Genomic DNA, 13,861 nt, shown 5'->3' with positions numbered 1-13,861 from the left:
ATCAGGGTTAGATCCGGTCTTACCAAGCCATGCCTGCCCTAAAAGGTGACTATGCTTGTCGTAAGAGGCGATTAACGGCACCAGGTGGCCAGGCTCGCTGTTCAGTTAAAGGTTCAGTTCATTTCAGTTCAGTCACACATGTTTGGGTCAAAGTAACCTAATAGCAGTAAAAGGGAAAAGCGTAAAAAATAATATGATCCGAAAATAATTTTGTTCTCAGGTTATACAAATACGATCGTTCACCCGGCATTGTGGTTAATCTGAAAAAATAATGCGGTGTGCGTACCCAGTGAAAAACAAGGTGTATGTCTTGCAGGGCACACTGTAAACAGATTGTGTCCATACATGAACATGTATCTCATGTTTAAACAATTTTGTATCAGATTCACACAGACATCACATAAAGCTTTTCACCAGTATATGCTCTCGATAAAGTGAATAGATAGTAACTTGACAGTGACGTGTAATTGTTATGTATCATGGTGTCACTTCCAAATATTTTGTCATGTCTCCTCACAAATAAAGTCATAATTCCATAACACACAAAAATGTAACAAGCATATGAAGGGCGTTTTATTGATCAGAGGATTGTGGTTATATGAATTTGTTCAATTTAACACACATTTTGTTTACGTCAAATTCTTGTAATTATAAGGACGCGGCGGTGTCTTTTCATTATAACAGTTGAAATATAATGACAGAGTTTCCCCTCTTTGGTTGGACAACTGAGCGGATGTATTTGTCTTCCTACTTTATGTAACATATGTAGGTTGAAATGGGCGCCAGAACATTTCAGCATCTTACACATTTCGCGTATAGACGACATGTAAAATGTGTATTAGGTTCCCCCATATCATTTTTACGTTAATGCTTTATATAGTACAAGCGCGCCTGGGAGGCCAAGATTGTGTCAGTCAAGATTGTGTCAGTGTGTGCTTGAGTCATCCAGATCAGTCTTACGCTGAGGTTTTACTTGGTGTAAGAACACCAGGATACTTCCAGATTGTGTCTTTTTTATTGTTTGACTTGTATCCTGCTGAAGACGGCACCGCAGGACTCGCAGCATGGCGTCAGGCAGCAGTTGAGGCAGATGGTGTATATTTTCCGCATCATGATGCAGTTGATCTCACATGCTTTGATCTGTGGTGTGTACTGCCAAATGTGAGAACAGGCAAGCATGGCGTAACTGCAGCCGTAGTAGAGGCCGTAGAGAGGTCCACACAGGGTCATCAACATGTAGCAGCATTTGAAGGAGCAGTTGAAGCAAGTGTTGGTAAACTTCCAGCAGCAGTCAATGCTGTGTGCACCTTCGGGCTCAGCCAAGACATCCTCAAACTGGACCTAATGATATTAAGTTGAAACATTTGACACTTCGACAGTTGTCAACATTCATGCAAAATATATCACCGTTTATTGCTTATTTTCATTGTATGTGAAGACAAATTAGTATTTATATTTCCCCATGTCCTGTGAAAACACATTTAGATATTTGAAACACACTTATTTGTAACGAAGACTCGATGATATTCAATACTGACATATTTACAAACTGTTTGGTCATTGAAGGAGACACATATTGGACAATGAGGGCGACAACTTGAACCCAGTCGCCACCTTCAGCCTCAGCCAAAACATCCTCAATCGATTGATATCAAGTAGACAACGTTTTACAAAAACAATGTTAAAACCATTATTGCAAATGACATGATTTTATCTATAATACATTATTTTTATGTAAAGAATCATTCAAGCTTATATTCGCTGATGCATAATGGAAGACACTTAATTATTACACGTTATTGGTATGAATACACTAGCTGATCAATAGTGACACCTTTTCAAAATTATTTATAATTAAAAGAGCCACAGACGGGATGTGAGGAGCAAACATTTGAACTTATCGCCACTTATCGGATATCAACGCCTACCCACGCACGGAGGCCACTTCAACCCGATCTTTTGCTGACAAGTCTATGTTAAAACATCCGAGCCTCAGACATATTCCTACCAGTATCTCTGTCACATGACAAGAAACACCTTAAACAATGATTGCAGCTACACATTCACAGACACCTACACTTTCAAATCATTGAATAATGCAATGATTATGCGAGGTGTTTAACAAACGGGGGAGCATGTCCTTTCCTTTCCCTACCACCCGCCTTGACACTGAAAATGTTCAACGACCATCACGATACTGGAGTTCTATTTCTAATCCAGTATTTATACAAGCAATCTTAGCAAAGAATGGGGTTTGCGTACCCCCAAAAAACAATGGGAAAGAGAAGCGTTAAATATATTTCATACAAGATATGTCGAATTTAAAATTGTCAGTTATTCTATAATGTACCTGCTTTTGAAAGAAAGGACCTAATTAACAATTAAGCAATGAATGTGACAGACGCAGTTCCACTGTTCAGTCTCTGTTAACTGCAGCGAGTTTAGTGCGGATTCTGTTTTCTTTTACTATATTCTCTTCTATTCTTCAAAAATATTCAAGAAAGCATTTTTCACTTAAACTTACTTATGCTTATAACAAGATTACCTTCAGATGGTCGTTGATGTTGTTAGGATCTCGGTTTTCCAAATCAAGTTCGGCCATTTTTTCAACAGGATACAACCGGCACAGTCACAAAAGTAAAGTGTCATAGGTGTGTTAAAACGTACATTTTGTATATGTGTACATAACGACAGGTTCGTTTACTTAACAACATCACCAGACACTGTCATTATATCAGCGAGTGTCAGTCATGTTTTCTATTGGCCAAGATTAGTCACGTGGTGACAAAAAAACATCAATTGTCTCCAAAGGTAAATCCTTTATGACTGTAGATATAACAAAGACGGGGCTATTCTTAACCTGTGCATAAAGACATTTATTCCGCGCATTCAACTGCTGATCACTCTTGCGTGAGCCATTGTGTTTTCAACTTTTTAATATCTTTTCAGGAAGCATGTGTTGCCCAGTCGTCTAAGGCGCCATAATTCGCTGTGCAGTTACATCTCTTAGGCTACCAGAAAAATATGGTCGTGGGTTCGAACCCTAGTATGCGCATGCTAGTGGGTTTCACAAAAGTGCTAACCGACCAGCATCACTTGGGTTTAGCCCCACTATTCCCTGACACGCCATGATGTGAGTGAACTATTGTTTAAAGTGGAGCTCACCCACAAAGTCATAACATTTCAGGCTTACACCTGCCGCTCAACCACAACTGCATTGACGGAATACATTATGTGAACTCTTTACAACTTTGGCAAATTATGTGTCATCTGTGTCCAGTAGAAATGGGTCATGTTAACAAACTACGAATAAAGTGTTATAGTCTGGAGTGCCAAATATCGGGTTGCATCCACAAATTGTTTCTTTAGACATAAAGTAGGTAATGGGTGTTCCCTCTGTATTCTGCACATAGTTTGTTGAGTGCCGGACATTACACACACCATCTCGATGGCAGCTTGCTAGCAGCTGGCTAGCAGCCCCATTGCAGATGGATATCGCCCAGATAAAAAGGACGTAAGAGCCTGATAGCAGCCAGATTGCAGTCAGGTAATAGCCGGATGAAAACACTGAAAACTGAGCTAATGATGCCATGAACCTTACTTAAAGTCAGAACAAATGTAAACACAAAATTCAGTTCAAAATCAGGCAAGTTGTTTTGGAGAGGCCAAAATGCCGAGCAAGTTTGCAAGTGAGAGACAAACTCAGACTAGGTTTTCGAAAAAAGAAAGAGCTGTCTCAGTAGCATGTAACAGTGATCGATGTTGCAACTTTCAAGTAAAAGTCAATTTGAGCATCCCCACAAATAAAGCAGAAATCCACGACAAACAAGGAATTGCATTAAGTTAATAAAAACGGTTTATTGATTACAGAAACAACTGAGAACATAGATATGTACAATATTATATTGTGCACTGATTGTTTTGATCCTGATCATGGCACAAATGGAAACATTTAGGCACTAAAAATTTGTCCTTTCTTTCTTCAACAGGAGAAATATAAACTCAGGGTCCTTAATCTCCAAGCCGAAACAAATACCGAAATACTTTGTAGTTAGACAACTAAACGGATGTTCTTCGAGTTTCAGTTCCTAATTTACAGCCACACATGAAGGTTGTGCTCCATATCAGAACATGACAATGCACGATATTTGAAATGTGTGTGAGATGCTTTGCATTGTTGAAGAGCGCCATGGGATTATCTGAGAGTTATTGCTTGACTTGTATCCTGCTGAAGAAGGCACCGCAGGACTCGCAGAAAGGCGTCAGGCAGCAGTTGAGGCAGATGGTGTACACTTTCCTCATCATGGTGCAGTTGATTTCGCAAGCTTTGATCTGTGGTGTGTACTGCCAAATGTGAGCACAGGCAAGCATGGCGTAACTCCAACCGTAGTAGAGACCGTAGAGAGGTCCACACAGGGTCATCAACATGTAGCAGCATTTGAAGGCGCAGTTGAAGCAAGTGTTGGTAAACTTCCAGCAGCAGTCAATGCTGTGTGCACCTTCGGGCTCAGCCAAAACATCCTCAAACTGGACCTGTGGGTTGTAAAATAGGAAACGTCAGTTAGAACGCATTAGGTTATGTGAACTTTTTACATTTGTAAATTATATTTTACAGTTTATTTTAGTCAAAGGAAACGTTTTTAGTTTCTTATTGATAAATTATATAGGTTTAAGCAATGATTCGACACCATTTATCGTAACAAATATTATTGCTATGTACATCCGCTTCATAGTAATATCGGGGGCCACGGAGGATCCAGTCGTCTAATGCGATGCAGTTTGCTGCACAGAGTTGGGTCCCACAAATCTGTGATTATGAGTTCGAATCCCGGTTTGCCCCGATTATGTTATTAGGTTTGTAAGCACCATGCCCGTACTAACGTGGTAAACGTCTGAACCTGCATCATGAAACGCAGGGATGTAACTGGAGTACTCCTCAAAGCGGCGTTAAACCAAACTCACCCGCTTTCTCTCTGTGAGTGAGTGAGTGAGTGACACCCATATCGGAGAGCAACCATGTTCCTTGACATGACAAGTGAATGATTCACACACACACACAACCCACCACCCTTACCCCCGAATAACACCCGGACTCCAACATTGTTCCTTCAACGTTTAAATTTTCTCGCAAGCAGATTATGTACACAGCAGTCGTAAATGAAATTGACATATTGACGACTGAAATTTTTGTTTTTTTCATTGCTTGCCTCTGAAAGTTGAAGTACAACAATTTTTACCTTTTCTCCCCTAAAGCTCAATACTGATAGTATTAAACACTGAATAAGTTCAGTTAACGCTCTTTAATGAAACTGAGGAAAAATATAATATAAATGTATATAATATATAAGGTTTGTTTTAAAAAAAAAGGAATTCCAGCTTCCCAATATCAACTTGCCGGCCCCTAGTGTAAATGTATGCTCAGATTGGCTGTGCTTGGCTTTTAAAGAAAAGGCCTAATTAAAAAAATAATTCAGAGTAAATTTAATGTGACAAATGAACTTTCTTAAAACAGTATTCTAAGGAGATGTACGATCAGCAAAAGCTTGCGACAAATTTTCATAAACTCTTGTACTTTCTTTTGATGAAAGAGATTCGAATAAGAGAAACCTGGATTGAATACGCAAATATCATGGATTAGTATAAATATTGTTACCTTCAAATGGTCGTTGATGTTGTTTGGATCTCGGTTTTCCAAATCAATTCCTGCCATTTTGTAATAGTAGCCTTTCTTAACAGACAGTAATTCCTGCGGTTGCTGCTACGGGCCAAACGGTACCGTCACTAAACCCAAGTGTGACAACCTGTGCTGCGATAAACACCATATACTACCTACCTAACTACAGGGTCAAACACTGTCATACCTGAATACCACACGTGTTTAGGCAAACTTTTTTCCAGCCATTGGAATTGAATTGAATACGATCTATAGTGAAACCGAAAGTAATTCTTAGCTTCGTATACAGAGCCGTTCACTGGTTATGTTGTGTTCTCAGTTCAGTCAGACTTCGTTTATTTCAGGGTACAACTACAAAAACCTACAGTTCTTTCCAATATTACCCATGAAAACCGGCTTTGCTTGTACATTTAAACAATTACACACACGTATATATACTGAACAGCAAAAAAAAAACGTCACCCTAAGTAACATTGCATAAAATGTTGTCATTTAAATATCTGGGTATTTTTTGTCAAAGTTTCTCAAAATTTAACATTACCTTGTCCGGAAAAATGAAATTTTATAAAAACAAAACAAAGCAGATGACAATAAAACCGATCGCCCAAACGCATCACGGCAACGGCCATGGTAACCGATGCACGTGAGTTGAAATGCACATGCGTTCCCCCATTTTTTGTCCTATAAAAATCCACCCAGATCGGATAACATTCATTCGTTATTGAATTGCTACCACATGCCAAAATTGGCAAGAAATCAGCAACACCAAGCCCTTGGACGATTGCAAGCTGGACAAACCGCCCGGCAAGTAGCCAATGCATTTCAAGTCCACGTAAGGACCATATACATGCTCCAGAAACGGTGCCAGACCACCAAACCTACAGATGACCGACCACGTAGTGGAAGACCAAGGGTCACCACCCGAAGTCAGGATCGTCAGATTGTGCGACTGCATCTTCAAGATCGCTTTGTTACTGCTGCGGAAACTTCTCGACAGACCATGGGGACACACCAGCGGCTCATTAGTGCGGACACCGTGCGTCGACGATTGACACCTCGACTGTCACAGGCCACACCGAGGACCCATTCTGACACCACGTCATCGACGGGACCGTCTTCAGTGGACAACACAGCACCAGCATTGGCGCCACCAGCAGTGGAGAAGAGTCCTCTTCTCAGACGAGAGCCGGTACTGTATCTCAACAGCAGATGGCAGAGAGAGAGAGGGTCTGGCGACGCTGTGGGGAACGTTATTCGGATGCTTGTGTTGTTGAGAGAGACTAGTGGGGTGGAATTGGTCTTGCACAAAGGGTCGGCTCTGTGGTCTTCCAGAACATCGGTCCAGGGAGAGGCAATGGTGTCACAGCAGCTCGGTACATTGATCAAGTCTTGAGACCACACGTCATACCTCATTTGGCACGTCATCGCAATCACGAGTTTTCTCATGATAACGCCCGTGTCCACACTGCGAGAGCAACAAGAGGCTTCCTCCAGCAGAATGGCATCAGAACCATGCAGTGGCCTGCCCTCAGTCCCGATTTAAATCCCATAGAACACCTGTGGGACGAGATTCAAAGACGGCTGAATGACGTCCGACCAAGGCCGACAACTGCAGCTGAACTGCGTCAGGCGTTCTTCAGAGTGTTGGCTCAGGTGCCTATGGCCTTCTTCAACCGCCTCATCCATTCCATGTATCGATGTTACACGTCAGTCATCAATGCACATGGCGGACACATGAGATACTGACTTGTGATGCCATTTTCTCAGAGACTAGTGTTGTGTTTCACTTTAAGAACATTTGACACTTTAATTTCAACTTTGATGATCAGTTTTGCCAAGTTTAATCTTTTTAATATGTCTCAAAGTATGTTTACAGTATTTGGACAAATAAGGTTTCTCATATATGTATCCATGGTGATGTTTCTTTTGCGGATCAGTATATAAATAATATATGGATATCATTGTATATATAATGTATAATACGTCCATACCTCCTTGGTGTGTATGTAGAAAAAAAACTCACTTTTGGATATATGTATGTATGTGTGTGTGTGTGTGTGCGTGCGTGCGTGCGTGCGTGCGTGCGTGCGTTCGTGCGTGCGTGCGTGCGTGCGTGCGTGCGTGCGTGCGTGTGTGTGTGTGTGTGTGTGTGTGTGTGTGTGTGTGTGTGTGTGTGTGTGTGTACATGTATGTGTATGTGTATATACTAAGTAAGTAAATATATCATTCCCAAAACTGACGAATGTGGTCTTTTGTCACAGACAAAAGGAACAAATACAGTGACTACAAGTTTGGTTGTCCTCGGGTTTTTGCAGTATTCCAGTCATTTCATAGATATGGTTGAACCTTTGTTGCAATGACCATAATATATTTTCTAAAATCGAGACTAATACTTGATCTGTTATTGCTTTGTTCAATACTAAAAATCTGGAAAGGTTTGTGAGATGAAATAACTGCGAGTGGAAAGTCTTGTATTGTACGCTTCAACATACCTGAGAGCGAGTTAAAGTACAGTAGACTACGGTTATAACGAACTCGATGGGGACCACTAATTTTAGTTCGGAATAACCGTAGTTCGTTATATGCATACATACAGCATATATACAACAAATGATCGGGACTAAAAATAAGTTCGTTATATCCCTCAGTTCGTTATAAGCGTGTTCGTTATTAACGTAGTTCACTCTTTTGAGACAAATGAAAAATAGGATAACAATACTCTTTTCTTGATCATGGCTTTATTTGGGGAAAAGTTGTAAGTTGTTTCATTAAGCCGTCTTTAATTTGTGGACATGTAATATCATGACACGGTCAACACATCGGCTCGAAGAACAAATGCGTGCATCATGCAGTGGGGTGGATGGGTTGGTGTGGAGGATGGAGTGTAAGATGGGGCTCACAGTGTTCATTTATAGAGCCAACTAATTTTATCTATTATATGGACAGATACCAGCACTTGGACCTTGATGTCTGATCATATTGAAATGGATATTTAACATCCTTTTTGCGTTTAGACACCATCCTCGTGCAGCAACCTATAGATATATCACAGTATTAGCACAAACTTCAAATTCATATTTAGCGAACGGGATCGGTATATGATAAGAATAAATTTATTACTTTATCAATATTATTATTTTTGGATATTCTTTTACCATGTCGTTTTTTTATATCCTTTAAAATATTTCTGTACAGTAAAAGTGACAAACACCTGAAAGCAGAGACGATTGTACGATTCCGACTATATCATGAGCATGTGTATATAACTCACTATCAAACAGGGATTATACCAGGTGTTCATGAAAAGGTGAGTTTATCTTGCCCGACAACTTTTCAAAACTTTTCCCAACCGAGTAAGCTCTTTCATACGTCTCTTGTCCAACTTTGTGGACATGTGGAGGACATTTCACCCAAGTCAAAAAATCCTTATTTTGACTTATACCATATATATGTTCCCGTGATTTTCAGGTGGTCAACTGACTTGTTATTGCTAGTGTTTCTGACGGGTGCTACCTGGTATCATCACTATTTGATAGTGATTCATAAACATATTCCTACGCCATAGTCGGAAGCGTACAATGAACTTTTGGCAGAGATTTCTAATAATTTGGGAAATGGTTTGTATAGCTTTTAGATACAGCGCCACGGTTGTTCGTTTTTCTGACAAAAATGTGTCAAAGCTGTTTGTTGTGATGTGTCGTCGTCCATTCAAATCATGTTATGAAGTGAGTGCGCGAGTGCGGTTTTACGCCGCCTTTAGCAATATTACATCAATTTCACGGCGGGGGACACCAGAAATGGGTTCACACATTGTACCCTTGTCGGGAATCGAACCCGGGACTTCGGCGTGACGAGCGAACGCTTTAACCACTAGGCTACCCGATCGCCCCTCATGTTATGAAATACCTGCATTGTGCCTCTTATTGGAGTGAGTGTAAGCAGCGTACTGAAAATGATGGCCATGACGATTGTGTCATCATACATCACTCATCACATTCACTACAATAAACTATATTTTGTCCTTGTTGAATGGGACAAACAAAAGGTCTAAGAAACAGATAACATACCGTATAAAAGATGGTTTATTTATCACAGCAATGCGAACATGCATATATACAATATAATACTGGGATCAAGTTCTTCTTTATCAAACAAAGAAACCAGACCACGAGGATATGTCCCTTGTTTCTTCCACAGGCGAAATATAAACATAAGGCGCTGAATATCCGAGACGAAAGTTAAAAAGAAGATAACCCGAAGAGAGGGGGTTAGACAGTTTAATGGGGGTCTCTCCTCCCGGAACACGCGTACGTTTTTGTGGCGAAATATGTGCGCACATAGTGTTTCTTCACGTAACGTTTCCAGAATAGACAGTTTAACATGTTCCCATTAAAGGCAATGTGTGTTTGAATCATCCAGATCAGTCTTTCTTTGATGTTTAACTTTGTGTAAGAACGCCAGGATACTTCCATATTGTGTCTGTGTTATTGTTTGACTTGTATCCTGCTGAAGACGGCACCACAAGACTCGCAGCATGGCGTCAGGCAGCAGTTGAGGCAGATGGTGTATATTTTCCTGAACATGATGCAATTAATTTCGCAAGCTCTGATCTGTGGTGTGTACTGCCACACGTGAGCACAGGCAAGCATGGCGTAACTCCAACCGTAGTAGAGGCCGTAGAGAGGCCCACAAAGGGTCATCAACATGTAGCAGCATTTGAAGGCGCAGTTGAAGCATGTGTTGGTAAACTTCCAGCAACAGTCAATGCTGTGTGCACCTTCGGGCTCAGCCAAAACATCCTCAAACTGGACCTGTGGGTTGTAAAATAGGAATCGTCAGTTAGAACGCATTAGGTAATGTGATATCTGAATTGTACTGTACGGTATATTTTAGTCAAAGGAGTATTTAGTGATACAGATGGATAGATTGCTTCTTATTTTATTGAACTAAACTGTTAGTACATTGGTACTTGTCATCAGCTTTTTCCAGTCGTTTAAGGCTCCGCAAATTTCAGTGTAGAGTTGCATGCCTTGGGCACGTCAGAAACCTATGATCGTGAGTTCGAATCCCGGTTAGCTCCTATTAAGTTTTTTAGGTTCTTCAGCACCATACCCGTGCTCGTGGATTTCACAAAGTTGGCAAACGCCTGAGACCTGCATCACTTAGTTGCGACCCCAGCTGGATACTAGTTTAAACAAACATTAATATTTCAAATAAAGGTGTTTTCTTAGTTACTGTTAATTAAATTAAATGTTAGGGAGCATGAGATCATTCAAAATGTCAATCAAACACTAAAATAAAAGTGTTTCATTGTTTCATGGGATGATGATGAGTATTGGTTTGATATAGGTTATAAGTTTTCATTGTTTGAGTGATTATGACTCCTTCATATTCAAGTTTAACCTCTAAACCCAATTTCCGTTATGGAGAAATCATATTCGAGTAGAGATTTCTTCGTCTTTAACCATGTTATGGTTGATATATTACCTCGCTAAAATTTTGAATAATAACCTATTGTTCTTTGCTTGTAGTTTGGACAACATTTCGTGCTCTCCTCTCTTTATTACGGCTGTAAGAGAGTGTGTGTCATTCTCAAGTAACTTCAACACATTGAAAGATTTACTTTATGCAATGTTTAGAAAGGTAGAAAGTCAAACGAATCGTCTCCGAAAACACCATCTTCGTAGATTATAGTACCATCTACGTAAAGGTAAGTAACATCGATACGTAGATGAAAGTATTATGTACGTAGATGTTAGTGTTAGACTGTGGCAATAATACGCTTCCATAAATTCCGTATCTTTTCTAACGATGTATGTAATTTGGGGAACATACATCTCAAACAATGATAGGGTACATTTTTACATGTATGAAACACCATTGTCGTGTTTGCATATGTTCACGAGAAATGATATGAAATGAAATATATGAGGTATAAAGATATTAAAGTATTAATATTCAATTAATTTTAAATTAACAGATAAATTTTCACATAATGTGGTGCATACACATAAGCATAGATTCAGTTACCTTCAAATGGTCGTTGATGTTGTTAGGATCTCGGTTCTCCAAATCGATAGTAGATTGTTCTGCCATTGTGAAACAAGATGACTTTCCTGAAGGGCGATACTTTGGAGCAAACGGTTCCTGCTACTCTCTAGCGCACTTCAAGGCAAAGTGTCTCAAACTCACTTCGACCTCCTTATGTATATGTTCACATAGTTACAGGATCATACACTGGCACTGAGTTGATTGGTCCAAAGTAGTCATGTGGTTGACTGCTACAGAGAAGTCTCCCTTATTTTCGGGTATTGAAATCTCAGCGTTTGTTTCTTTATTGATGACGGTGGTTACTGCGTTGCCTCGTAAATAGAGTCACTCTCCACGCGGAATTGCTATTTTATTGAACACCCTGGTATAGGCCTTTGAATAAATCTGACAGATCCTATTGTGCCTATACATTTGGGGTGTCACCTGAATCCGTCAAACTGTGCTTATGTGTTCAAGTAAATCAATGTTACATATTGCTTAGTGATTTCTCTTTTCATAACAATCGAACATTAAAACTAATTGAGAAGAAAGTGTTAAAAGAGGTTTATCTCCAAAGGTTTCACTACGAATTTGATATATTCTGTGCAATGAAGTTGGGGATGTTTTGTATTGAGGTGAAACTACAGGAAAACACATTAATGTCTAGCAATGAAAGTAAGTAATTTATGTGGAAAGAACTTCTTCTTTTTTAAAACAAGATACCAAACAAAACATTGTGACAGTCATGACGCCTCGGACGTGGCGTTGAACAGCAAACCAACCGACCAACCAAGATTACTGTGCTTTTATTTGACTTGACATATTCCCATTAAAGACAATGTGTGCTAGAGTCACCGAGACCCATTTTGCACTGATGTTTCACCATTTGGAATGCCAGGCTTGTTCGAGATTGCGTTGTTGTTTGACTTGGACTTGCCAATGCTGTGGACACCTTCGGGCTCCTCAAAGTCATCCTCAAACAGGCGCTGAGGGTTTTAAAGGAGGAAAAGTTAGTTAGAGCGCACAAGTTATCTAATATGTTCATAACTATTTTATGCAGTATATTTTAGTCAAAGGAAACGAATTGTGTCGTATTATAGTTGTCGTTTTATATAATATGGTGTGCTTTTAATCAATATTGGTTGTCATGATTACACCACAACAAAGGCCATGTCCCAAATTAAGTAAGTGAGTCTTTGGCGTGACCAGCGAACGCTTTAACCACCACCGCCCCTAAAAATACGAAAAACTCTATCGTTTAGGATTATTTCTTAATGTTTTCGTACAAATCATTCGAAACACACTGGATGGAAAAAATAGAATTACCTATCTTTTCAAACGAAGCATATACTTTTCCATCCTGGCGTACACACATCTCGAACAATGATGGGATGCAATATCATATTTACATGTATGATTCAACCATTGTCGTGTGTGTATGTGTTCATGTGTTCATGAGCTTCTCACAAGAAAATGTTCCTATACCAGGTATGAAGATATTAAAGAATACTGCCGGCAAAACTTTAGGGAACTGATGAAATGACAGTGAAGATGTCTCTAAACCTAATTTCGAGCTTGAAGATCAATATCTGGTGTGTCCAGCATGTTGGGAGATACATGCACGACACCTTGTTGGTATAGTGTTGATAGTATTGGTATTGCCCGCCATTGAAGAGCTACCCCAATCTGTGCCACGTTGGCGTGTGCTGGGTCTTCTAGTGAACACACTCCGCATAGAAATACCCCTCAGATGCTCTTTTGGGGATAAGTCAGGCGACTTAGCGGGCCAGTCCAAAGTCCGAATGGCTCCACGTCTGTGATAATCGTTGACGACCTGGCCACGATGTGGTCAGACATTGTCATTTGCAGTTACAAATTTCGGCCGATAACTCTAGCGAACGAAACTTGTGTCACCTTATTTCTGGTTAGTCAACTGTCCATTCAGAAAAACAAGATTGTCATGTGTGATACCACCACACACCAAGAAACTACCGCTTTCAAGATTTTTTGCCCTGGTATAACGTTCGCCGCTACGTCGCCAACAATGTCTTCTGCCATCTGTGAATCGAGGGCAAAACCTTGATTGAACTCTGTACATTGTGTAACGCCATTGGCGCACAGCTGGTCTCTGGTGTTGCCTAGCCCAGCCCAAGCTGT

The 13,861-nt window shown here is 40.2% G+C and overlaps 3 protein-coding genes across 3 annotated transcripts; all 3 read right to left on the bottom strand.

The window, feature by feature from the left end:
- Positions 1–551: 551 nt before the first annotated feature.
- Positions 552–2,713, bottom strand: LOC124136273 (caveolin-3-like). The gene is made up of 2 exons (XM_046502144.2): positions 2,546–2,713; positions 552–1,341 (listed from the first exon to the last, which is right to left on the bottom strand). Exons 1-2 carry the CDS (start codon positions 2,600–2,602, stop codon positions 1,015–1,017), a joined length of 384 nt encoding a protein of 127 aa, XP_046358100.1. The 5' UTR covers positions 2,603–2,713; the 3' UTR covers positions 552–1,014.
- A 1,125-nt stretch (positions 2,714–3,838) lies between these two features.
- Positions 3,839–5,807, bottom strand: LOC124136276 (caveolin-3-like). Its single transcript, XM_046502147.2, has 2 exons — positions 5,654–5,807; positions 3,839–4,533 (listed from the first exon to the last, which is right to left on the bottom strand). Exons 1-2 carry the CDS (start codon positions 5,708–5,710, stop codon positions 4,207–4,209), a joined length of 384 nt encoding a protein of 127 aa, XP_046358103.1. The 5' UTR covers positions 5,711–5,807; the 3' UTR covers positions 3,839–4,206.
- Positions 5,808–9,738: 3,931 nt separating this feature from the next.
- LOC124136275 (caveolin-1-like) lies at positions 9,739–11,864 on the bottom strand. The gene is made up of 2 exons (XM_046502146.2): positions 11,705–11,864; positions 9,739–10,485 (listed from the first exon to the last, which is right to left on the bottom strand). The coding sequence occupies exons 1-2, from the start codon at positions 11,768–11,770 to the stop codon at positions 10,159–10,161; spliced, it is 393 nt and encodes a 130-aa protein (XP_046358102.1). The 5' UTR covers positions 11,771–11,864; the 3' UTR covers positions 9,739–10,158.
- Positions 11,865–13,861: the final 1,997 nt, after the last annotated feature.

Source organism: Haliotis rufescens, unplaced genomic scaffold (assembly GCF_023055435.1).
Source record: "Haliotis rufescens isolate VD_foot unplaced genomic scaffold, xgHalRufe1.0.p SCAF_22, whole genome shotgun sequence".
Lineage (NCBI taxonomy): Eukaryota > Metazoa > Mollusca > Gastropoda > Lepetellida > Haliotidae > Haliotis > Haliotis rufescens.
This window is presented reverse-complemented; position numbering and strand designations above follow the sequence as displayed.

Excerpts from the sequence above, each read along its gene's own strand:
- LOC124136273 (XM_046502144.2), bottom strand. The coding sequence starts at position 2,602 with ATGGCCGAACTTGATTTGGAAAACCGAGATCCTAACAACATCAACGAC. Across the intron at positions 1,342-2,545 it reads ACATCAACGACCATCTGAAG|GTCCAGTTTGAGGATGTCTT; the intron begins GTAATCTTGTTA and ends TAATATCATTAG.
- LOC124136276 (XM_046502147.2), bottom strand. The coding sequence starts at position 5,710 with ATGGCAGGAATTGATTTGGAAAACCGAGATCCAAACAACATCAACGAC. Across the intron at positions 4,534-5,653 it reads ACATCAACGACCATTTGAAG|GTCCAGTTTGAGGATGTTTT; the intron begins GTAACAATATTT and ends TACAACCCACAG.
- LOC124136275 (XM_046502146.2), bottom strand. The coding sequence starts at position 11,770 with ATGGCAGAACAATCTACTATCGATTTGGAGAACCGAGATCCTAACAAC. Across the intron at positions 10,486-11,704 it reads ACATCAACGACCATTTGAAG|GTCCAGTTTGAGGATGTTTT; the intron begins GTAACTGAATCT and ends TACAACCCACAG.